The 25,812-nt window shown below is 38.2% G+C and overlaps 2 protein-coding genes and 1 pseudogene across 6 annotated transcripts in view; 1 reads left to right on the forward strand and 2 right to left on the reverse strand.

The window, feature by feature from the left end:
- Positions 1-1,776: 1,776 nt before the first annotated feature.
- LOC118632514 (protein SET-like) lies at positions 1,777-2,598 on the reverse strand. Its single transcript, XM_036265685.1, is given in 2 exon segments — positions 1,777-2,441; positions 2,443-2,598. Coding segments are annotated over 2 exon segments (801 nt in total). The 3' UTR covers positions 1,777-1,796.
- A 5,846-nt stretch (positions 2,599-8,444) lies between these two features.
- The window catches only part of P4HA1 (prolyl 4-hydroxylase subunit alpha 1), a 101,903-nt gene continuing 84,535 nt past the window's right edge, over positions 8,445-25,812 (reverse strand). For 3 of the 5 annotated variants that reach the window (XM_036265738.1, XM_036265735.1, XM_036265737.1), the window contains exons 11-15: positions 25,600-25,653; positions 15,418-15,483; positions 12,710-12,778; positions 12,158-12,254; positions 9,525-10,553 (exon numbers count right to left, since the gene is read on the reverse strand). In XM_036265738.1, coding sequence (XP_036121631.1) covers positions 10,483-10,553; positions 12,158-12,254; positions 12,710-12,778; positions 15,418-15,483; positions 25,600-25,653 — 357 coding nt within the window. In that variant the 3' untranslated portion in view covers positions 9,525-10,482. Of the gene's footprint in view, positions 8,521-9,524; positions 10,554-12,157; positions 12,255-12,709; positions 12,779-15,417; positions 15,484-25,599; positions 25,654-25,812 lie in introns of those variants that run through there. The other 2 variants (XM_036265739.1, XR_004960041.1) reach the window with 2 other exon arrangements.
- On the forward strand, positions 19,861-22,826 carry LOC118632656 (annotated as a pseudogene).

Genomic DNA, 25,812 nt, shown 5'->3' on the forward strand with positions numbered 1-25,812 from the left:
TGCACAAATATCTCTCTGAGTCACTGCTTTCGATTCTTTGGGGTATATATCCGGAAGAGAATTGCTGGATTGTAGGGTAATTTTATGCTTAAATTTTTTCAAACATCTTTATTATAATAAAATTTATAATTTTAACCTTTAAGTATACAGTTTAATGTTTTAGTGGCATTAAGTACATTTACATTGTTGTGCAACTATCAGTTCCATTCATCTCTAGAGATTCTTCACCTTCCCCAAGTTAACCTCTGTATCCATTAAATAATAACTCTCCATTTATCCCTTCCCTAAGCCCCTAGCAGTCACCATTCCACTTTGTCTCTATGAATTTGATTTTTTTAGGTACCTCATATAAATGAAATCATACATTTGTCCTTTTCTGTTTGGCTTATTTCACTCAGCATGTTTCCAAAGTTCATCCACGTTGTAGCTTGAGTCAGAATATTCTTCCTTTTTAAGCTATTGACTAATGTTCCATTATATGTATATGCCACATTTTATCTATCCAATCATCTATTGATGGGCATATGGGTTGCCTCCACCTTGTGGCTGTTGTGAATAATGCTGTTGAAGTGAGTGTACAAACGGGTCTCTTCATTCCCTGCTTTCCTTACTTTTGTACCCAGAAATGAAATTGTTCATCATACGGTAACTAATTTTTTGAGGAATCACAATACCATTTGCCACAGTGGCTGTACCAATTTTACACTCTTACCTACATTGCTATGCACAAGGATTCCAATTTCTTGATAGCATCACCAACACTCATCTTTGTGTGTGTGTGAAAACAGCTATCTTAAGGGGTGTGAAGTGGTATCTCATTGTGGTTTTGAGTTGTATTTCCCTAATGATTAGTGATAAGCATCTTTTCATGTGTTTATTGGTCATTAGCATATCTTCTTGAATGTTCTATTCAAGTCCTTGATCCTTTTTTTTTTCCTTTGTGTACACATTTAGTTTTATTGTAACAAAGCAACTTGTACACTTTTAACATTTAAAACTGAGCATCATCTTTTCTTTCCAGTGAAATAAAATTTTAAAAATAAACAGGAACAAAATTACAATAGAGAAATGTCAATTCCGAATAAGATCCTACAGGTTCTGCTGATTCTCCCATCGAGTGGCAGGGCTCAAGTCATCATTAGGAGAGAATTTTAAAAGTGTCATCTTAACCTGCAAGGATGTCCATTAAACATCACAATTAAACATGCCAAAGGAGAAGCCATGTTGTCAAAATGCCCACTTAACCCACCCAAACATCTCAAACCCACCCTTTGCTGACCTTCTATACCCCCCCCCCCTGTTTTTTAAGTTTTTTTTTTTTCTTTTTTTTAAACAAGAGAAAGTAGACAGATACATGTTGGTAAATGCTAACTGTCCATGTTCACATAGAGACACAGTGTAATCCCTGAGCCCAATATACAGAGAAAGGAGGAAAGAGCTAGAATTCTGTGCACCACTACACAGGGCCCAGCACCCTCCAGCTTCCAGCAGCGCTAAGGGAGCAGAAGGTTTTTCTTTTTTCCCACAGAGCACGGTGGTGTTGATTCCATAAAGTTTCTTGAGACAAGAAGGGATAAAAATGAATTTGGAACAGAAAGGGGCAGAGATTCTTTTCCCACTGTATTCTGCTCAAAGTACATCCCCCCCAAATAAGGTAGGAACCATGGTGTAAAGGAGAGAAAAGAGACTTCAAAACAGGGTGACTAAGCACAAGGGGGGGGGGGGGGGAGAAGAGACTGCAACTTGCTCCCAGGGACTGGAGAAAATTTAAAAGGTTGGAATCCATCAGTGTTCCATTAGTCATCTTCTCCTTCATCTTCCTCTCCTTCCTCCCCCTCATCATCATCATCTTCTTCTTCCTCTCCTTCCCCTTCTTCATCATCCATGTCAGGAACCAAGTAGTACTGCAATGGATTTGGCCAAATATCATCTTTGATGAATTCTCCTAACTCATCTGCACCTGCATCAGAGTGGTCAGTAAACCAGGTAAAGAAGCTCTCTGGTTCCTCATGCTGTCTCTTCCTGCTGGCTTTATTCTGTGTTTGACTTGAACGTTTCGTCAAATCCTTTCCAGATTTCCATTTGATTTCAGTGGACTTTGAAGATGGATCACCACTCTCATTCAGATGAAATTCTTTGGAGAGAACTTTATTTTTGAAGTAAGGATTTTCATAAAAATAAAAATCTATTCTGTAACCTGATTTAATATCTTCAACTTCTGTCACTTCAACTCTTGTCAAATAATGCAGCGCCTCTTCATCTTCTTCCCCGAGCAGTGCAGACACTTGTGGATGGTTGACAAATGTTGTTACCCCAAAATTTGGGATTTTGGCGATCAATTCTGACCTCTTCTGAAAAAATGGTTAGTGGAGTTTGTTATATTTCTGTTCTACTTTCAAAATCTCCTCACTGGCTTGTTCATTAAGTCTGTCTATTTCAGACTTTTTGTACTTCATCAATATGTTCAATTGCTTCTTGCTGTTCTTTTTCTCCCCTGGGCAACTCCTGAGGGGCTGACTTCTTCTCTGGCTTGGGGGCAGGAGGCAGTCGCGGTTTCTTCGTTTGAGCTGGCAGGGAAGACTGGCGTTTGGGGGCCATGCTGTGGAGTCGGAGAGTCCCTTGATCCATTTTTAAAATCAGGTATTTTTTGTTATTGAGCTACAAGGATTTATTTCCGGGCTCTCTATTCTATTCCAATTGTTTACATGTTTGTCTTTATGCCAGTACAAGACTATTTTGATTACTGTAGCTTTGGAATTCTGTTTGAGAATCAGGATGTGTGAGACCTTTATTGCCATTATTTTTCAAGTTTTAGCTATTTAGGATCCCTTGAGATTCCTATTTTAGGATGGATTTTGATAGGGATATATTTCATCCTTTTACGTTCTATCTGTTCATGTCTAGTTCTAAAGTGAGTCTTTTTTAGACTTGTCATGTTTTTTATCCATTGTCAATTTATGTCTTTTGATTGGGGAGTTTATAACCCATTTACATTTAAAGTAACTACTGATAGGGATGGACTTACTTTTGCCATTTGGTTTTCTGTCTTATAGCTTTTTTGTTCCTCATTTCCTACATTACTGCCATGCTTTGTGTTTAGTTGATTTTTTTGTAATGACATGTTTTGATTCCTTTCCCTTTCCCTTTGTATATATTCTATAGATAATTTTCTTTGTGGTTACTATGGGGATTACACATAACATCCTAAAGGTATAATTTGAATTTATACCAACTTAACTTCAATTGCACACAAAACTACTCACAGATCCATTCACCTATGTTAGTAAAGTTACAAATTACATCTTTATATATTATGTACCCATTAACACAGATTTATAATTTTTATGCATTTGTCTTTTGTTTTTTATCCTCACCCGAGGACATTTTTGCATTTATCTTTAGATAGAGCAGGAGGGGGAGAGGGAGGAAAAGAGAAATATCGATGAGAGAGACACACATCGACTGGTCGCCACCCACACAACCCCAACTGGGCCCGGGGACAAACTGCAACCAAGGTATGTGCCCTTAGCAGGAACCAAACCCGGGACTCTCTGGTCTGCGGGCCGATGCTCTAATCACTGAACCAAACCAGGCAGGGCTATGCATTTGTCTTTTAAATCATACAGAAAAAAAAGTGGATTTGCAAACCAAAATAATGTTGATTTTTTTCTGTTGCCCATATATTTACCTTCATATTTTTATGTGACTTTAAGCCAGTCTAGTGTCCTTTCAACTCAAAGCATTTCTTGTAGGGCAGGTTTAGTGGTAATGAACTCCCTCAGCTTTGTTTACCTGGGAACGTCTTATATTTGCCCTCATTTTTATAGGACACATGTACTAGATTACATAATTCTCGATGGGCATATTTTTTCTTTCAGCACTTTAAATGTATTATCTTACTGCCTTCTGGCCTTCTGCCAAGAAATTCACTGATAATTTTATTCAGGATTCCTTGTACATGAGGTCAATTTTCTCTTGCTGCTTTCAAGAGTTTTATTATAATGTGTCTCAGTGTTGTTCTCTTTAAATTTATGCTACTTGGAATTCTTTGAGCTTTTGGGATTTGTAGATCCACAACTTCAAATTTGGGGAATTATTGACCATTATATTTTTTAAATTATCTTTCAGCAACTGTCTTCCTCGGAGATGCGTGTGCCTCCTACACTAGGCTGTGTGGTGGTGTCCTGTGTCCCTCTGGCTCTGTGTGCTTTTCTTCATTCATTTTGTTCCTCAGAGTTGCTATTTTAAATATGTCTTCAAGTTTGCTGATTTTTAATTCCACCTATTCACACCTGCTATTCAATCCCTTTCATAAATTTTTAAATTTAGTCATTGTATTTTTCAGTTCCAGAATTTTTGTTTGGTTCTTTTCATTTTTATCCTTTGGTTGATTTCTCTATTTGTTCATATAACATTTTCCTTACTTTTAGTTCTTGATATTTCCCTTTAGCTCTTTGAGCATATTTAAGCAGATGATTAAAAAAATCTTTGTTTAGTGTACCCGGTCTGATGTCTATTTCTTCAGAAGTGGTTTTTCCCACATCATTTTTCTTCCTTTGAATGGGCCATGTTTTCCTGTTTCCTTGTATACTTAGTAATTTTTCTTTTCAGTCGAAAATTAAATATTCAAAAAAACCTGCTACTTCTCCCAGTCTTTGCAGACTGGTTCCATACTGAGGAATGCCTCCAGTAATTAGGGCATGTTCTGATCCTGGAATCAGCCTGGAGTGGTAGCCTAAGGTCTTTTCTTGGCATGCATCTTGACCTACCTAGCTTGTTCTTCTTCTTTTTTTAATCTTCACCCCAGGATAGTTTTTCATTTGTCTTCAGATAGAGTGAGATGGGGAGAGAGAGACATCAACTGGTTGCCTCCTGCATGGCCCCAACCAGGGCTGGGACGGAACTGCCACCCAAGTATGTGCCCTTGACTAGAATCAAACCTGTGACTGGTCCGTGGGCTGATGCTCCAACTACTGAGCCAAATCAGCCAGAGCTGCTTGTCCTTTTTTGATCTCCCCATACACATGACTGCTTTTAAGTCTTTCCCTAAAAGTCTGACCCCAACCTGTTTTAAGCCTCCTATTGTACCTCTAATCCTTGTTGCTGCCATTTGCAAGTCTGTAGTTCCCCCTGAAGCTTTAAGAAGCAGTGTCTGATGCTTCCCAGGGCTTTTTCTAGCTATATGATTTTCCCTATCTGAGCCCTGAGTTAGGTTAAACAGACCAGTCCTTCAGGCAGCTTCCAAACAGACTAGAACATCATAAACAGGGACTGTTTTGCTTCCTCTGGTCTGAGAGGTAACTGGGTAGCTACTCCTCCCAACTGTGCTGCATCTGCTTTGGGGTAGGGTGAGGGTAAGTAAAAACACTATGAGCCTGGCTGGTGTGGCTCAGGGGTTGAGTGTTGACCCATGCACCAAGAGGTTGCTGGTTGGATTCCTGGTCGGGGCACATGCCCAGGTTGTGGGCCCAATGCCCAGTGGGGGGCATGTAGGAGGCGGCCAATCTATGTCCTCTCTCACTGATGTTTCTATCTCTCCCTTCCTCTCCTTTCCTCTCTCTAAAATCAATAAATAAATAAAAAATACTTATTAAGAAAAAAAAAAAACCCTCAAAATTCCTACTATTTTGAATGTGACTTTTACTTGAATGGATCTTCACTTGGTTACTGTAAACCTCTGGCTGTTTTCCAGATCTCTCTAAAATTATTTTACCCCAACTCCAGTTGTTAAGTTTTGTGTTCCCATGGGGGAAACGAGGATCTGGAGCTTCTTAGTCCAGTATCTTCCTCTAGAACTGATGTTCTTAAATATGTTATACCAAATAGAACTAGTCAGATTAAGTGGTTTTAGGACTAAAGGAATAGTTGACCCCAATCACCTTAAAAACAGAATGCTAAAATGTAAACATGTTGATTCCTTGAAACATTTGCAAAGCTAAATGATTATTCTGAATTATCTTTCCCATTATACGAAGACATATAAAGTCTGCCTTTCCTGCCTCAAGCAAGATTCAATTTGTACTATTTTAGAGCAACACTATTTAAAGCTGGTTCCCACTGAGATAAAAAAACAAAAACAAAAAAACTCATACCACAATGTAAATAATATACTTTCTTCATCATGAAAATCTTGCTATGAAAAAAGCCAACTGAACAAAACTGTACTTATTGATGTAGTCTGTCTATCTATCCATCCATCCATCCATCCATCCATCCATCCATCCATCCATCCATCCATTTTTTAATCCTCACCCAAGGACATTTTTCCATTTTTTGTTCAGATAGAATGGGAGGGAAAGAGAAACATCGATGTGAAAGGGACACATCGAGTGGCTGCCACCCGCACGACCCAACTAGGGCCGGGGACAAACTGCAGCCATGGTACATGCCCTTAGCGGGAACCGAACCCGGGTCTCTCGAGACCACAGGTTGATGCTCTAACCACTGAGCAAACTGGCCAGGGCAGTTTATATTTTGATGTAATCTTCTTATGTCGTTGTGGACCAATAACAAGCCTCATGTCAACTCTTCTGCAAACCACACTAAGGAGCACTTGCAATTATTACCTTACTTGAATTTTCCAGAGACTCTTTTCCCATAGTTGAGTAAGTAAAAAGGGATTATGGGAAAGATAACACTATTTTCAGTAAGAAATACTTTTTTCCATCTCAGATAAAAGTCTGAGAGGTGTTTCATGTCATAGAACCCTAACTTTTTTGCTTTTTAAATGTAAAGTAAAAATAGAACATGAAATAACTAACATAATTGTTGAATTTAGTACATCTTCTAAGAATTAACAACTATAATGTTTCATCATTATACAGGTATCAAAGAATAAGATTCATTATCTATTATTCAGAAGTTAACTATTATGTAGTTATGTAATATGATCTAACACCTGGTAATATTCAAACTCATAAAACCTACATTACAATGGAGTTTAATTACATTTATGGCTTTAAAGTAGATATTACAATAATAATTTTGGCTCACTGTGGACTTAAAAATAAGTGAATGTCTTTTCTAAGAAAAGGTTTACTTAGTACACAATTCATCAACCTAAAAAGACGACGTGAAATAGTGCACATCACCACCTGGCCAGGCGTCATCCTGTGCACAGAGAGGTCGCCAGTTCAATTCCTAGACACGGCACATGCCTAGGTTGTGGGCTTGATCCCTGGTAGGAGGCCAGTAATAGATGTGTCCTTGATGTTTCTCACATTGATGTTTCTCTCCCTCTCTAAAAATCAAAAGTGCACATCACACATGGTCTATTAAAACTGTTCTATTCTGAATCCTTTAAGGTGCTTATCCTAAAATATATTTGTATTAGAAATAAACCTGTTAGGAAATCCTCAGATTTTATTTGGTTATTTCAATTTCCTTTTCTCAGATTTTAGGGCTTATCTGTGATTATCTTGTTTTGTAAACTAATTTCAACAGAGTAAGTGCTGCAGTAGGAATTCAACAGACCTCAAAAATCAGACTATGGAGGACTTCCACTTCTTGTAGTTGTTCTTTTATTTAAAATCTTTCACATTTGATAGGACTACCTTACTATTGATGTGATATATATATATATATAAAATTTATTCCTGAATCAAAATGTATATTTAAGTGAGGGCTAAATTTACACAGAAAGTAAACTTTACAGTTCTCAAAAGTTAATAAAGCAGGCAGCCAAGAACTGTACTGGTACATTACAGTTTATTTTGCAAAACTCATCAGTGTGGTGGGGTCCCATCCAAGGACATTAGAATAGGAATGTGAAATCTGTTTCCTGATAAACCTGAGCATTTGATCCTCTCTCGTGTTAATTCAGTCCTTTTTCTCTAAGCTATCCAACAGTCTTCCTTGTGAAACACCATCTCTTACCACAGTGAAATAAGTGCTGCCAAGGAAGACGCAGTTCTTGTGTTGTTAGCTGGCAAATGGAGGTGTCATTTTCATCTTGCTTTCTCCTAGCAGGCTCTAGTTTGGAGTTGTTTATTCTGTCTCAAGTGATTTATAGTTATTTAATCATGACTGAGTGTTTCTTGTGTTGGTATGATACTGTATATTTCTTAATGGCAGGAATCCAGTCATTCAACTGTTTAGCTTATGGGGCCTTGCATATAAGTTGTTCATTTTTCAGCTAGATGGACTTAAGTGGATACATTGTATACACACAACCAGTCAACACATAATGATATTTAGATTCTTCTCAGCAGCAATAAGATCATACAAAAACACACAAACTAGTTTACATATAATTTATATATGTGATTTTACTGTATACATCAATTCTTAATCCTACACTGTAATTACCATTTTATATTTTCAACAAAGTAGATGGTTGATTACTTCTTTCATCAATGCATTTAACATTTAACTTTTCTAAGAATGCTGAAGTCATTAAATTAAAAAAAGTAACCCTACTAGATTATTACATAGTTACCACATTTACTTACCCTGCTGTTCAAGTGTTCGGGTGGATATTTCAGTTAACTGCATGTTGGTGGTAGTGGTGATAACTCCATGCTTAAAGTTAATGAACGATAGACAGGTAGATTTGGTGAGGAAACCACATTTTCCATGATAGCCCTCATTTTAAAGTTCACTATTAAATAACAACAAAAAGGATGGCAAAGACCACTGGACCCAAAGCTTTATACTGGATTTTTCCTCTTTTCATTTGGAAAGAAAAATAGTGTGTAATCATGAAAATTGGGAGGGTTCTATAAGAGCTAACACTGAAAAGAGTTGACCAAATCCCCAGGTGGGGTTTGAGGTTGAATATAAGGAGGAAATCGATAAGATTATGGAATGTTATTTCCTCATGAAATAGATGTTATTTTTATTCTACTTGCTAAAACGTATGCCAATAAAGGTTGGTTTCCATCCTTGGAACCTCTATTTTATTTCTATCGTTTTGAATTAATATTGCTTCTATCTAAAAAAGGGTTTTAAAAAAATCACCTATTGTCACAAAATTTGAGTAGATGAAAGTACTGAACTTAATTCTCAATATTTCTTACTCAAATAGTTGTGGTGGAACAAAAGGATAGCTGGAAAAAGGAAGACTTGTGTTTTTTTTTTTAATTGGTAACAGTAATACCTTCTTTCCCAGAAATGTAATCAAATTCTTTCTTAAATATTTAAATACTGCATAAAGGATAAAGAGCCCTTGTATGAATGTAAAAAGTTAGTCTAAGGGGTCATTAACATAGTTCATTAGATTCACTGCTACCCCACCATATTTATAAATAAAAGAAAGTCTTAAGTACCAATATTGTAATAACCCCATAACCAGAGTGAAGTTGTAGAACTCCCCTTAAAGGAAACATATTTTGGTTAAGTAGCTGAGAGTTCAGAGAACCTAAATTCTTTTTCCATAAAAAATGAGATATTAGAGTGAATGAAAACCAAGAGGACAAACCCAAGTCTTATCACTATAGCATGCATTCACATTCAAATATAAAAATACCACACGGAAAACAGAAACATTTTTAAAAAAAGATTTAAGATCATAAATAGGTCACTGTTGTCACAATACACTTCAGAATTGAAAGAACAAACATTTTGGCTTTTGAGGAAGATTATTTCTTTTTAAAATCCCTCATCACTGAAAGGACTTAAATTTCCAGTCTCCTAAGGCACAATATTTATTTAATCAGAAAGACAGTATCACCACCCTGCTGTAGAAAGAATAAGAGGCAAGGTATTGGCACTAAGAAAAACAGCAAATTTTATGGACAAAATCATCAGTCATTTAAAAAAACAAACCAAGTGAAGATCATTTTAGTTAAGAAGCCCTGGCGTTCTGTAGGGCTTCCTGTTAAATTTTTTCTTAACCAAAGTATTTTACCTCGAACAGACTTAATTCACCACAATGGAGCTATGAGCGGAAAGGGGGATTGGTAAAATACAGTAAAAAGGACACATGGGAGGGGGAAAAAATCAACTTAGAAAGTGGATGGAGGGACACACATTGTATGGAACCCAGATTAGAGGCCAGGTTTATTCCTAATCTTCAGGCAGATCCAGAAAATAAGTAGTAAGACTAGGTAAACCCAGTGCCTAGGTACACACTATAAGGCGTGTATGTCTTCCTTAATCACACGGTCCATTCCAGTCGACCACCCACAGAGATGTAGTGATATACTATGATCAGATGCTTAAAGTGTATTTTTATCTAAACGAAAAGTTCTTTAAAATATATAACATGTAAAAGTTCCTCATTTTTAATTCTGCCTTGCTTTGTCCTTTGTGATACCAACTGAATTTGAAGGTTTTATTATGTACAATATGGTGATTCAGTGTTACTTTTAAAAGAAAACACCCACAAAGTTAGTGATTTGTCCACAGATGAAACATGATGGTGTGAGGTTCATAACTGAGTCAGTCATGGAGTGTTTGTTAGTCAGTTGTAAACTCTTGAAAGTTAAGACTGGGAACTGTGTGTATCAGATACATCCAAGTACAGCAGGAGAAGCCTATTTGTCATTCCAATTCTGATAAGGTGCACGGTCTTCGAAATTCTTGTCCACGTTCATGGAGCCATTTATTGGATACTGTGAGAGAATAAAATATGTTAATTTTTCCCACTAACTAGCATTTAATTCACTGATAAGAACTAGGTCTATAATAAAGTTTTTACATGGGCTAAATGTTCAAGACCAAAACTAAATAAAGCCAGATGCTACTTAAGCAGTCTTTTAAATATTTCACTAAAAGTTAGAAACACAAATTTTATTTTAATCCTCACCTGAGGACGTTTTTTTATTGCTTTTAGAGACAGAAATACTGATTGGTTGCCTCCTATATGCACACAGACCGGGGATTGAACCCACAACCTTTTGGTATATGGGACAATGCTCCAATCAATTAAGCCACCTGGCCAGGGCTGAAACATAGAAGATTTTAGGTACATGTATGTACATTTGACAGTCTATATATGTGCATATCCCAAAGTTTCTAATGTTCAATGTAAGGTTTGAAATGAAACAAATGAAATTAAAATGTAGGTACAAATAGAACCTCTAATATTTTTATAGAGAGAGAACATTGATTGGCCACTTCTTGCATGCCTCCCACTCTGGGGACCCGGCCCACAACCTAGGCATGTGCCCTGACCAGGAATCCAACCGGTGACCTCTTGGTGCATTGCTCAACCACTGAGCAACACCGGCCGGGCTATAATGATATTTTTTAAATTAACCAAAGTCTTCACTCTAAAGGAGCAATTCTATGATCAATCACTACTATTCTTAACTTTCAATTCCTTCTCCTACATCCAATTTTCTTTACATCTATTCTTGGCTCTCCAACCCTTTTGCTGTTGCCTTAGTCCAGGCTTTCATACATCATCCACCCAGACAATGGAAAAAAATCTTTCTAAACTCATCTCTCCTCCATGAGCCTCTCTTCATTCTAGTCTAGTGGTTCTCAAACATAATCATCGGGGAGGGTTTTTTAATTCTGACGATCAGGTATCACTCCTTGATCTTCCCATGGAAATGTGAGCAGTGACACATATTAAAATGGATACATGGGGTTAAATACTTATCAAATAACTTCACCTGTTTCTTTTTATAATGTGGCAAGTCATGCCAGTCCTGGACCTAACATGCTTGGAGAACTACTGCTCTATCTCTAAGACCAAACTTAAAAATTAAGCTTTGAAGAAGCCTCCCTAAAGGTAAGGAGTTGCCATCTTCTGTTTACAATTTATCTATTAGTATTGTCTCTGAGACAACTGTGAACCCCTTAAGGGGAAGATACTTTCTTATTCAGCTTTGAGTCAATTAATGATTTTTAGAGTAACAAGTGGAAATACTATTTAAAATAATGTCATCAAAATTCTGGTCTGTTAAAAGCAAATTTATATTAAGATCAATAACTCCACTAGTTGGAGCATTGTCTTATACACCAAAAGGTCATGGGACGTACAGGAGGCAACTGACCAATGTTTCTCTTTTTCTAAAAATCAATAGAAAACACATTCTCCGGTGAGGATTTAAAAGATCAGTAACTTGCTTGGTGGAATCTTTTCAATGTTAAAGTCATAGCAGGCAAATCTGTCAAAAGTTTTGTTTTCAATTTCTTTTAAGATATAGATTATAATAATTTCAAAATATGAAACAAATTCTGTTTAGAGAATATGGAAAACATTTACCCCATTTATTTCCAACTAGCACTGGACACGCTGCATGCCGTGTGCTATAATCTCCTTCTCCACTGGCAAACAGATTATACCAGAAAACAGCGGTTCCCTGTGAGAATACAAAATTAGTCCCCAAATAAAATATCAGGTTCTAACTCTTAACAGTAATTAAATTGTCCTCCTGTGAAAGTATTCCTTTAACAGTAATTAAATTGTCCTCCTGTGAAAGTATTCCTCTAATATAATTCTGAAAATATAATAATCATTTACAAAATTTTGGTGAAAACATTAATACTACAAAGTGCTTGACAAAAAGGTATTTTCCAATAGCAGGATGGAGAGGAAACTCACATGGAACCCATTTTAGAAATGAAACTTTTAAATACTTTAGGTACTCATGGTAAACTGTGACATAATCATAGTTTTACCTAGAGATAATATAGTCCTTAAGTATATTACCTTTAAAATTCTAATTCATTAATTAGACCATAAAATAAAGAGGCACCTCTTTCTTAGGAAAAAAATAAAGGGACAACAAATATTAAAATAACAAACCAAGTTTACCTTTTTGGGCCAAACACTAGCTCCTACTTCAGGAAAAACAGTGGCTCCTCCTGCTGACACATCACTCATCTGTAAGAGATAAGAGGGTATTACCAAATGGCTGATAGAGTTAAACATGCCATTGTGAGGAGGATGTAATACTAGGCTAGGAAAACATCTGGAATTCTACTTATAGAGGTGGGTTTGTGCATGCTACTCAGTTTTTAGCAAACAAATATAAAACAAAGAAATTATAAAGTCAGGAAGGGAGATGGGAATAATTTGGGACAGGCACTTCACTTACAGCCAGAGGTAAAAAGAATGATTTTTGATAAACCAGGTAATATAGGGGTATAAATATTTATGACACTATAATAAAATCTCCATGGGGCAGGAATTTTCATTGCCGAGCTTTAGTATCTAGAACAGTAGGTGCTGCTCTAGCCGGTTGCTTAATGGTTAGAGCGTCGGCCCGTGGACCAAAGAGTTGCAGTTCATTCCCTGGTCGGGGTTGTGCAGGAGGCAACCAGTTGATGTATGTCTCTCTCCCTCCCGCTCTATCTGAAGATACATGGAAACATATCCTCAGGTGAGGAGAAAAGAAGCACATGCACAAAACATGGCAAAGGAAGCAAGTCACACAGTGGGGATGTTTTTCAAAAGCAACATAAATAGTATGTATAGACAGACTGAGACTGCATCACAAAGCAAACGCTGAAAACAAAGATAAGATTTGCCAGGTAAATGCTGTACCAAAGAAAGCAGTTTGATCTTGGTATCAGACACAGTCTAAATCAAGGTAAAAAGCATGAAGTGAGATAATATATTTTTCATGGTAAAATACCTTTCTTTATCAATATCAAAGAATTAACAGCTCTTAGTAACTAAGTACAAATTTGGAGAAATGAAAAAGTTGGGCTATGTGGCTCACCTAGGAATAGTATTTAAACAATGGGGGGGGGGCAGGAGAATTGAATATTAATCTAATCAAAATATCTAATACAAATGGATATTGGACCAAATAATATAGCATCATGATATTCATAAAAGCAAACAAATACAGCCAAAACAAACATTTAATGGCTCTTAAGATACTTAACCTCTCTAATTAGAGAAATGCAAATTAAAACCACAATAACTGCTGCCAGCCAGTGTGGCTCTGTGGACTGAGATATAAAACATCATTTTTTAAAATCCTCATCTGGGGATATGGTTATTGATTTTAGAGAGAGACATCGATCAGTTGCCTCTCATACCTGCTCTGCCTGGGAATCGAACCCACAACCTTTTTGATGTATGGGACAATGCTTCAACCGAGCCACCTGGCTGAGCTAAGACATCTTAAGTTAGCGAAGATTATAACACTGCAGAACATTATATTTTCCTAATACAATATGTCCTGTCCTACATGCTCTTTTTACAACACTGACGTTCTTCTTGAGCGGTAATGTCTATGTCTCCTCCCTTTGGCAGACCTTTGCCTCAATTAATAAAATAGAGAAATGACACTATTTGACTTCTGGGGGTAGGTAATAAAGTACCCTGCAGTTCTGCCTTGTTTTTTGGGGGATACTTGCTCTTGTAATACAGTCACTATGTGTGAGAAAGCCTCATGGAGGTCTTCTGGCCAACAGCCAGCCTGAGTTTCAGCCTTTAAGATGGACCCTAGTGCTTGTCATCACCTGACTGCACACGCATGAGAGATCCAGAAGAACCATGAGCAAAGCCCAGTGAACTTCACAACCATGAAAGATAAAAATAAAGTTGTTTTAAAACATTCAGTTTGGGGGCAATTTGTTATGCAGCAACAGTTAACTAGGGCAAATATTATGATCAAATCTTAATTTTTTCTATATGTGTGAATATATACTTAATTTTAAAAATTAAGAGCAGTTCGGCTGGTGTGGCTCAGTCAATTGAGCACTGTCCCATGGACTGAGAGGTCCCGGTTTGATTCCCCATCAGAGCACATGCCCAGGTTGCAGGCTCGATCCCCAGTAGGTGGTGTGCAGAAGGCAGCCAATGGATGTTTTTCTCTCCCTCCCTCTCTCTTTAAAAAATAATCAATAAACAATGTGAGAATCGTTCCTTTGATGGGGCATTAGGGTGCTACTACTTGATCTGGATGCTGATTATACCAGATGTGTTCACTCTATGAAAATTTATTGTATTATGCTTAATGATTTGTATACTTTTCTGATATATCAATACAAATTCAAAACTATGAAAATGTGAGTTATCTGCAGTCATCACCTGACTACAAATATGTAAATTCAGCCCTGGCCGGTTTGGTTCCCAATAAGGGCATGTCCCTTGGTTGCAGTTTGTCTCTGGCCGGGGTCATGTGAGTGGTAACCAATTGATGTTTCTCTCTCTCTCTCTTCCTCCCGCTATATCTGAAGATAAATGCAAAAATGTCCTCGGGTGAGAAAAAAAAAAAAGTAAATTCATATAGAGATGTTTATGTACACATAAGTAACTAAGCAGTCCATACTACAAAGTATCAACAATAACTGTCTCCAAGTAGCAAAACCGTCAGTAATTTTAACTTTCTTCTCGGGTGGTAACATTATAACTGAAAAAGTTACTATTGAAAAAGAAATTCTTAACTCCCTTTACTGAGTTGTAAAAACTTTAGGATGGTTAAGAGCAAACATCTAAACACATCAAAATAAACGAGTCATGTGATAAAATCCCAACTTAAAATAAAAATTTTAGCTATAACTTACATAAAACAGCCACGTAGCAATCCTATTTCCTGTCCCCAGCTCTTTGAAAGCATCTGGCTCGTCTTTCTGTAAATAAAACACAACTAATTCAATGGTGTAAAATTCAGTAATGGAAATTCTCCAGTGGTAACTAAACATCAGGAACATGCTGAAGGGTATTCCAAAAAGGTTCCTATATAACATGCAGTAAGCATTCAAGTTGTTGGTTCGGCTTGTACACTGATTACTAATAAGACCACTGGAGGAAAAAACACCGAATTTATTAACCTAAATAATGAGAACTAATAGCTACTATTTACAAATTATTTTAAAAATTAACATCTGTAGTTTTAGCTTCAAAAAAACAAGACATGACAGTCTTTTGCTACATTCATGAAGTCTAGTCTCTGTGGGTAAAACATTTACCTTGAGATTTACTTTGAATTCTGATCCATTCAAATGTGTAGTGCTACTATGATTGTCTATCTCTTGGACAGTTAACACTTTAATCTGGCTGAAGAATTCATATCTGGCTCTTTAAATCTAAATTAAAATATAATATAGACTCTTGGCATTTATCCCAGAAAGATGAAAATGTATTTTTTCACATAGAAATTCGCATACTTCTTTGTAATAGTTCAAAACTGGAAAGTACCCTAATGTCTGTCAGAGGATAAATGACTAAAAAACCTGTGATACATTTATACTATGGAATACTACTCAGCAATAAAAAAGAACACAATATTGATACTAGAAGACCTGGATAAACCTTAAGGGAATTTTGCTGAGTGAAGAGAAAGATTCTCAAAAGAATATATACAGTATATTATACCCATATAACATTTATGAAATAACAATTAAAAGGAAGAACAGATTAGTGGTTACCAGCAGTGAGGAATGAGAGGCAGAAGGGTTTGTGCAGCTACGGAACAGCACTTCAATGGTGTGGTTATGTATCTGGACTGTAGTGGTGGTTACACATGTAATAAAACTCCACAGACCCATACACAAACATGAGTGCAAGTATAACTGTTAAAATATGAATCAGCTCTGTGGCTTGCACCAAGGCCAATTTCCTGGTTCTGAGAGTGTCCTATAATTCTGTAAGATGTTAACATTAGGGGAGGCAGAGTGAAGGATGCATGCATGGAATTCCCTGTACATTGCTTTGCAACTTCCTAAGAATCTGTATTATTTCCAAATAAAAAGCTAAGAAAAAAATTAGTTTGCTAGCCTGGCCGGTGTGGGTTAGTGGTTGAGCGTCAACCCATGCACCAACAGGTCGCTGGTTCGATTCCTGATCAGGGCACATGCCCAGGTTGTGGGTCCATCCCCAGTGGGGGGCATGTAGGAGGAAGCCAATTGATGTTCTCTCTCATCGATGTTTCTATCTCTCTCTCCCTCTCCTAAAAATCAATAAAGAAAAAAAAAGAAAATCTCGCATTAAAAAAAAAAAATTAGTTTGCTAATATCAGAACTTGAACTGTAGTCTTTCACATCATCTAAGACCCTCAGCCATTTTTCAATAATTGAAAACTAGAAGAAAAAGAGATTAAAAATATATTTTTTGCTGGTTTATACAGAAAGAGCCTAAGATTCTGAGATTAAGCCAGTCAAAGGCTATAACACAATATATAGACTATATTTGCTTTCAAAAGAATATACCTTATTCAAAAATGATAATAGCCTGGCCGATGTGGCTCAGTGGATTGAGCGTTGCCCTATGGACGGAGAGGTCCCGGTTCAATTCCCAGGGCACATGCCCAGGTTTCAGGCTTGATCCCCAGTAGGGAGGGTGCACAGGGGGCAGCCAATCAATGTCTCGCTCTCACATTGATATTGCTATCTCTCCCTCCCTCTCTCTCTAAAATATCAATAGAAATATAAAAATAACAGATCAAGAAGTTTATTAAAATACCTGGCATTCTTTATGATGCATGTAATTACAATAAAGCTTAAGATTTGGTAATATCACACTTTATAGCTTAATATGTTACAGAAATAAAAAAAGGTCCAATATTTATTAATCTTAAGCAAGAGTACTTGGGCAATGACAGCTTTTGAGCAAACTGTTTTTATATTATTTCTTCTCCTGTCTCTTTACATCTATTTTATATTTTTCATTTTCCTTACTCTCAAAATGTATTCTTGTAATTTCTTCAGATTTATTGGCCAATTCACTTATTCACCTCAGCTGTCTCTAATCTGTTTTAACTTACCTACTAACTTTTAAATTTCTCTTTACTAGTTGAAAATTACTCTTTTGAACTAGAACTTCTACTTATATTTCATATGTTAAATCATTTGAGAGGTTATTTATTTTATCCTATCTTTTATATTGTGCACCTGATAATTCAAGCATCTAACATCCTACAGGTGTCTCAATCTGTTGGTTGCTTTAGTCTCATCAATGGTGTCTTATTACATACTACTTAAAACATTTTTAAATTACCATTTTTTTTTTTTTTTAAATGAGCTCAGCCCTGGTCGGTTTGACTCAGCAGTAGAGTGTCGGCCTACAGACCAATGAGTCTTGGGTTTGGTTCTGCCAAGGGCATGTACCTGGTCGAAGTTGTGCAAGAGGTAACTAGTCGATGTGTCCCTCTCAAGTTGATGTTTTTCTCTCCCTCTCTCCCCCTCCCACTCTATCTGACGATAAATAGAAAAATAACCTTGGGTGAGGATCAAATAAATAAATAGCTTATATTTAGCTCCTTAATCTTTAAAATTCCCAGGGTGCTAGAATGAAGATGCTTCTCTTCCAGAAGCCAAGTACCAAGGAGCACTACTAAATTGAACAACTTTGAATTAATTTCTCCTTTCCCAGGGAGTACAAATTCAAACCTGAGATTTCAAGTGAGGGCAGACCTACGCTTTAGCTCCCAAAACATACCACAGTACAGCCAGGATGGGGGGAGGAAACTCTCCCTACAGCTCCTGACTCAAAGCAGATTATTTTCAAAGCCATCCTTTCTTTCTCTGAAGGTATAATTCTTTTGGAGATAGACGTTTTATGCAGAGACCTCAGCTTCAGAAGCCTACACGTGGCAGGTCTTCTCATAGAGCTATTAATCCCCAAAACTCTAGATTCCTGGGAATACATGCCTCCAGCCTCACCTTTTTTGTCCCCTTTAACTAATTTTACTCTCTAGGTTTTCTTTAAGTTTGCCTTTGGGAACTTCCTTACTTCTTCCAGGTTCAGCAATGCATTTAAAAATATTCTACAGACTTCCAGTAAAAAAGGCAGCATAGATAAACACGGTACTCGCCTCCTCCCACAACCACATCAAAATGACAAACTACAGAACAACCATCATTCAGAACTGCCTGAGAGCAAGCTGAATGGAAGTTCTACAACTACAAAATTAAAGAAGTCACATCGAGACTGGTAGGAGGGGCGGAAGTGTGGATGGGCTGGTCCCACACCTATGTTGGAGGATAAAAATCAGGAGGGCTAAGCATAATTCTAATTCCAAAACCAGATAAAGATACTACCAAGAAAGAAAACCACAGGCCAATATCCCTGATGAACATAGATGCCAAAATCCTTAACAAAATATTAGCAAATTGGATCTAGCAATACAAAAAAATTATTCACCATGACCAAGTGGGGTTCATCCCAGGGATGCAAGGATGGTACAATATTTGCAAATCAATAAATGTGATACACCACATATACAAAATGAAAGATAAAAACCATATGATCATATCAATAGATACTGAAAAAGCATTCAACAAAATCCAGCACCCATTTCTGATAAAAATGCTCATCAGTGTGGGAATAGAGGGATCATATCTCAACATAATAAAGGCCATATATGAAAAACCTACAGCCAACATCATACTCAATGGGCAAAAATGAAAAGGATTTCCCTTAAAAACAGGAACAAGATAGGGATGCCTACTTTCACCACTCCTATTCAACATAGTTTCCCTTTCTCCTTTCCAATTTGGATCCTTTTATTTTTTCTGCATGTCTAATTGTTGTGGCTAAGACTTCCAGTACTGTCATTATTTGCAGATGAGATGATATTGTACACAGAAAGCCCTAAATTAGACTCTATCAAAAATTTACTAGAGCTAATAAATAAATTTGGCAAAGTAGCAGGATACAAAATTAACGTCAGGAAATTGACGGCATTTTTATGCACCAAAAATGAACTCACAGAAAGAGAAACTAAAAAAACAATCCCATTTACCACTGTGGCAAAAAAATTAATATACTTAGGAATTAACTTAACCAAAGAAGTAAAGGACCGCCCTGGCCTGTTTGGCTCAGTGGTTGGAGCATCACCCTGTGGACCAGAGAGTCATGGGTTCAGTTCCCGCTAGGGGCACATACCCTCCCCCCCCCAAAAAAGAAGGAGCTATTCACAGAATACAGGACATTGAAAAAATAAATAGAGGAAGATATAAAAAAGTGGAAGCATCCTCTTCCGGGGACGGGGACTTCAGGCACTCACAATGGTGCAGCGTTTGACATACCATTGGAGGCTGTCCTACAATACAGCCTCTAACAAAACTAAGCTATCCCGAACCCCTGGTAATAGAATTACCTATATACCAAGAAGGCTGGGAAAGCACCAAAGTCTGCATGTGGTGTGTGCCCAGGCCGACTTCGTGGAGTTCGTGCCATGAGACCTAAAGGTCTAATGAGGTTGTCTAAAATGAAAAAACACGTCAGCAGGGCCTATGGTGGATCTATGTGTGCCAAATGTGTCCATGACAGGATCAAGTGTGCTTTTCTTATTGAGGAGCAGAAAATCATTGCAAAAATATTGAAGGCACAAGCCCAGAGTCAGAAAGCTAAATTAAAAAATGAAGCTTTTTTTGAGTAATAAAAACAATTAAAAGGCTAAAAAAAAAAAAAAAAGGAAGCATATACCTTGTTCATGGATTGGAAGAATTAACATCATTAAAATGTCCAGATTACTAAAAGCAATCTATAGATTTAGTGCAATCACCATTAAAATACCAACAACATATTTCACAGAACTAGAACAAATACTCCAAAGTTTATATGGAACCAAAGAAGACCCTGAATAGCCACAGCAATCTTGAAAAAGAACAAAAAAGTTGGAGGAATCACAATACCGGATATCAGGTTATACTACAAATCCATTGTAATCAAAACAGCCTGGTACTGGCACAAGAATAGGCAGATAGATCAATGGAACAGAAGAGAGAACCTGGAAATTGACTCAAGTCATTATGTTCAATTAATATTTGACAGAGGTAGCAAGAGCATATAATGGAGTAAAGACAGCCTCTTTAATAAATGGTGCTGGAAAAATTGGAAAGCTGCCCTGGCCGGTTTGGCTCAGCGGTTAGAGCGTAGGCCTGCGGTCCTGAGAGACCCGGGTTCGGTTCCCGCTAAGGGCGCGTACCTCGGTTGCAATTTGTCCCCGGCCCTGGTTGGTTGTGCGGGTGGCAGCCACTCGATGTGTCCCTTTCACATCGATGTTTCTCTCTCTCTCTCTCTGTTCCTCTCTCTCCCTCCCACTCTACCTGGACAAAAAATGGAAAAATGTCCTCGGGTGAGGATAAAAAAAAAAAAAAAGAAAAATTGGAAAGCTACTTGCAAAAAAATGAAGCTAGACCACCAAGTTACACCATACACAAGAAAAAACTCAAAATGGATAAAAGACTTAAAAGTGACTCATGAATCCATAAAAATCCTAGAAGAAAATGTAGACAACAAAATTACAGACATCACACACAGAATATTCACTGATACAATGCCTAAGGCAAGAGAAACAAAGGAAAAAAATGAACACATGGGACTACATCAAACTCAAAAGCTTCTGCACAGCAAAAGAAACCACCATCAAAATAGAAAGGGAACCCACTATATGGGAGAGCATAATTGTCAACAATAGATCAGATAAGAGGTTAATTTCCTATATAGAGAGAGTACTCATACAGCTCAACAAAAGGAAGACAAAGAACCTAATTAAAAAATGGGCAGAGGACCTAAACAGACATGTCTCCAAAAAGGACATACAAATGGCCAAGAGATATATGAAAAAATGCTTAACATCACTAATCACCAGAGAGATGCAAATTAAAACAACTATGAGGAATCACCTCACACCTGCCAGAATGTCTGCCGTCAAACAATAAGTGCTGGTGAGGGTGTGGAGAAAAGGGGACTCTAGAACCCTGCTGGTGGGAATGTAGACTGGTGCAGCCACTAAGGAAAACAATATTGTGTTTCAACAAAAAATTAAAAATTGAACTGCCATTTGACCCAGTGATCCCACTTCTAGGAATATACCCTAAGAAGCCTGAAACACCAATCAAAAAGAATATATGTACCCCCATGTTCATAGCAGCACTATTTACAATTGCTAAGATCTGGAAACAGCCCAAGTGTCCATCAATAGATGAGCGGATAAAAAAGCTGTTGTACATATACACAATGGAACACTATGCAGCTGTAAGAAAGAGAGATCTCTTATCCTTTAAGATGACATGGAGGGACCTGGAGAGCATTATGCAAAGCAAAATAAGCCAGTCAGAGAAAGACAAATACCACATGATCTCACTTATATGTGGAATATAATGAACAAAATGAGCTAATAAAAAAATAGACCCAGAAACATAGAAAGGAGTACAGTTCAGACTGACAAACCTAAGAAGAGGGGGTTGGGGGAAGGATGAGATAAACCAAAGAATTTGTATGCACATATGCATAACCAAGGTACACAGACAACAATGCTGGGGGGTGGGGGGTGGTTTCAGGAAGAGGATGTCTAGAGGGTTAAAGGAGAAACATCTGTAACAAAAATAAATTAATTTTTTAAAAAATCAGGACTACCTTGGCTGGAGAGGTCCTCTCTGAGGAGCAAAGGGTCCCCATCCTACACCAGGCTCCCCAGCTCAGAGTTCTAGTACCAGGAAGAGAAGGCCCCATAACTCTGGCTATAAAAGCCAGCGGGTATTGAGTCTGAGGGAGACTGAGGCTGATGGAGTCCCAGGTAGTTCCTCTTAAAGGGTCCACACACCAACTTACTCAAACCTCACTCCCTCCAGGCTCTAGTATGGGGAAGGGAGCTTGAAAGGCACCAGAGACATATGGGGAAGAATTAACATGTTTGGCATTAGGGTGACAGACAGCTGGAGAGGCAGCTCTCTTCCAGACAGACTTACTTATGGAGGCCATTGTTCCTTTGGTGAGCTCTTCCCCCATGGGGCAGGCAGGCGGGCAACATATCTGGGACTCCAGCAACCTGGCTCACACTGTTTGCCCTGCCCTGGCGATTCCCTGAGGCCCTCCCTGCTCCACCCAACTTTCAGGTCCACCCAAGCTGTTTCCAGTGGCTTTACCATAGGATTGGCCTGTCTTAAATCCTGCTTCAGATTTTCCCTAAATTATCTCACAGCATCTGGCCTCAGCAAGCCCCATACCTCTGGCTAAGTGGCACTAGGCCTGGCACTAGAAGCGTCGGGCCTTTGTTCACATTTTGGCTTTGCCTGGGTACCTCCAAGCCCAGCATGAGAAGCGGCCATCTGCAAATCACTTTGTAGCTTATGCCTGGTGGCCCCAGGTAGAACACAGGCAGTGGCTGACCTTGTCTCAGAGCCAGCACACCCAGGGGACTGCTTCAGACCATGTCAAAGCACCACCACCCAACCACCTCCACAAGCAACATACTCAAGGAGTGGACTCACTGGGTACCAGAATCCTGCTAAAGTAAGTCTTGTTCTGTGTGCTGGGTCCCTACACAGCTGATCCTCCAAGGTGGTCAGAGGTCAGTGGTCAGTTGGTACAGCCAGTCCTTGCAGCTGATCAGCCTGAGTAAATCCCTCCCATTGATGTGCCAACAGCAATCAAGACTCAATTACAACAGAAGGATATACAGTCCACACGAGGGGTGCACCTTGAGGGCCCAGCTGGGGTAACCAGGGAGGCTGTGCCACTGGACCCTATGGGACACCTGCTACAATAGGCTACCCTACAAAGCCTAGGGGACATAGCAACTCTACCTAATACATAGAGGGAGGCAGCCAAAAGGAAGAGACAAAGAATCATGTCCCAAATGAAAGAAGAGAACAGAACTCCAGAAAAAGAACTAAACAAAATAGAGAAAAGCAATCTAACAGATGCAGAGTTCAAAACACTGGTTATAAGGATGCTCACGGAACTTGGTGAGAATGTCAAGGAATATAGTGAGGGCCTTAGGAGCATAAAGAAGGACCAATCAGAAATGAAGAATGTACTAACTGAAATAAAGAATAATTTACAGAGCACCAATAGTAGAGTAAGTGAAGCCAAGAAGCAAACCATCGATTTGGAACATAAGGAAGCAAAAAATACCCAATCAGAACAAAGAATCCAAAAAAATGAGAGTGTAAGGAGCCTCTGGGACAACTTCAAGTGTATCAATATTTGCATCATGGGGGTGCCGAAAGGTGAAGAGACAGAGCAAAGAATTGAAAACCTATTTGAAAAAATAATGACAGAAAACTTCCCTAACTTGGTGAAGGAAACAGACATACAAGCCTAGAAAGCACAGAGTCCCAAAGAAGATGAACCCACAGGTGTACACCAAGACACATCATCATCAAAATGCAAAAGGTTAAAGACAAAGAAAGAATCTTAAAAGCAGCAAGAGAAAAGCAGTCAGTCACCTACAAAGGAGATCCCATAAGACTGTCAGCCAATTTCTCAAAAGAAACTTTGCAGGCCAGAAAGGGATGGTAAGAGATTCGAAGTGATGAAAAGAAAGGACCTACCACTAAGATTACTCTATCCTGCAAAGCTATCACTTAGAATCGATGGACATATAAGAGTTTCCCAGACAAGAAAAAGCTAAAGGAGTTCATCACACCAAACTAGTATTATGTGAAATGTTGATGGGTCTTCTTGAAGAACAAAAAAAATATATGAACAATAAAATGGCAATAAATATAGATCTATCAATAATTGAATCTACAAACAAAATGAGCAAGCACAACAGAAACAGACTCATAGATACAGAGAACTTTTAGTTGGTTGCCAGATGGGAGAGGGTTGAAGATGGGTGAAAAAGGAGAAGAAATTGAGAAGTACAAATTGGTTTAGACTGATGAACTGCAAAGGGAAGGGGGATGGGGGTGGGAAGAGATAAACCAAAGAACTTATATGTATATATGCATAACCAATGGGCACAGACAATAGTGTGGGGAAGGCAGGAAGAGGGTGGGAGTAGAGAGGAGGAGGTCAATGCGGGGAAATGACGGGATCTGTAATACATTAAACAATAAAGATAAGTTAAAAAAAATTCTATATTATTTTACTGTGCATCTAGGTGTTCTTCACTGCTAAAAGGCTTTACAGAGTATTTATTGCACCATGCTTCCATTAATTACAAATAAGCTGGTTTTTTTCCTTTTTATTGAATTTATTGGGGTGACGCTGGTTAACAATACTATACAGGTTTCGGGTGCACAATTCTACAACACATCATCTGTGCACCAGTCCAAGTCAAGTCTCTGTCCATCACCATTTATCCTTCATATACCCTCCTCCACCTCCCCCTACTACTTCTGCTCCCCAGCAATCATCACACTGTTGTCTGTATCCATGAGTTTTTTCTTTTTGCTCAGTCCCTCCATCCCCTCCAAAGAACTGTCAGCCTGCTCTCTATCCATGAGCCAGTCTCTATTTTGTTTGTTAGTTCATTTTGTTCATTAGATTCCACATATGAGTGAAATTATATGGTACTTGTCTTTCTTTGACTGGCTTATTTCACTTAGCATAATGCTCTCCAGATCCATCCATGCTCTTCAAAGGGTAAGATTTCCATCTTTTTTTATGGTTGAGTAGTATTCCACAGTTTTTTTTTTGTTTTTTTTTTTATCCTCACCCAAGTTTCCATTTTTTACTCAGATAGAGCGGGAGGGAGGGAGAGGAGAAACAACATGAAAGGGACACATCAAGTGGCCGCCACCCACACAACCCAACCAGGGCCGGGGACAAACTGCAGCCGAGGTACATGCCCTTAGCGGGAACCAAACCCGGGTCTCTCGGGACTGCAGGCCAAAGCTCTAACCGCTGAGCCAAACCGGGCAGGGTTTTTTAATCCACTCATCTACTGGTGGGCACTTGGGCTAGGTTATGAATTTTTAATACTAAAGAACAGAATTAACATGTCATGTCTAAGCTTCAGTGGAACTCTTACATTCTCTCTCTCTCTCTTTTTTTTTTTTTTTACTTACCCGTGCAAAATCAAAATGGGGTTCATACTGTCCTCCCACTCCATAATTTGCTACCTGAAGGAGAGAAACAAAGCATGAATGAAAGAATTACCAAGATTACTATTAAAAAAAATCTGAGTCCCATTTGGCCTGTTATATATTGTGGTTAGGTACTTCTAGAGAAATGAGGAGTAAAGCATTTTAAATCAATGACAGCTCCTTAGGAACCAAGGA

Source organism: Molossus molossus, unplaced genomic scaffold (assembly GCF_014108415.1).
Source record: "Molossus molossus isolate mMolMol1 unplaced genomic scaffold, mMolMol1.p scaffold_m16_p_17, whole genome shotgun sequence".
Taxonomy (NCBI): Eukaryota; Metazoa; Chordata; class Mammalia; order Chiroptera; family Molossidae; genus Molossus; species Molossus molossus.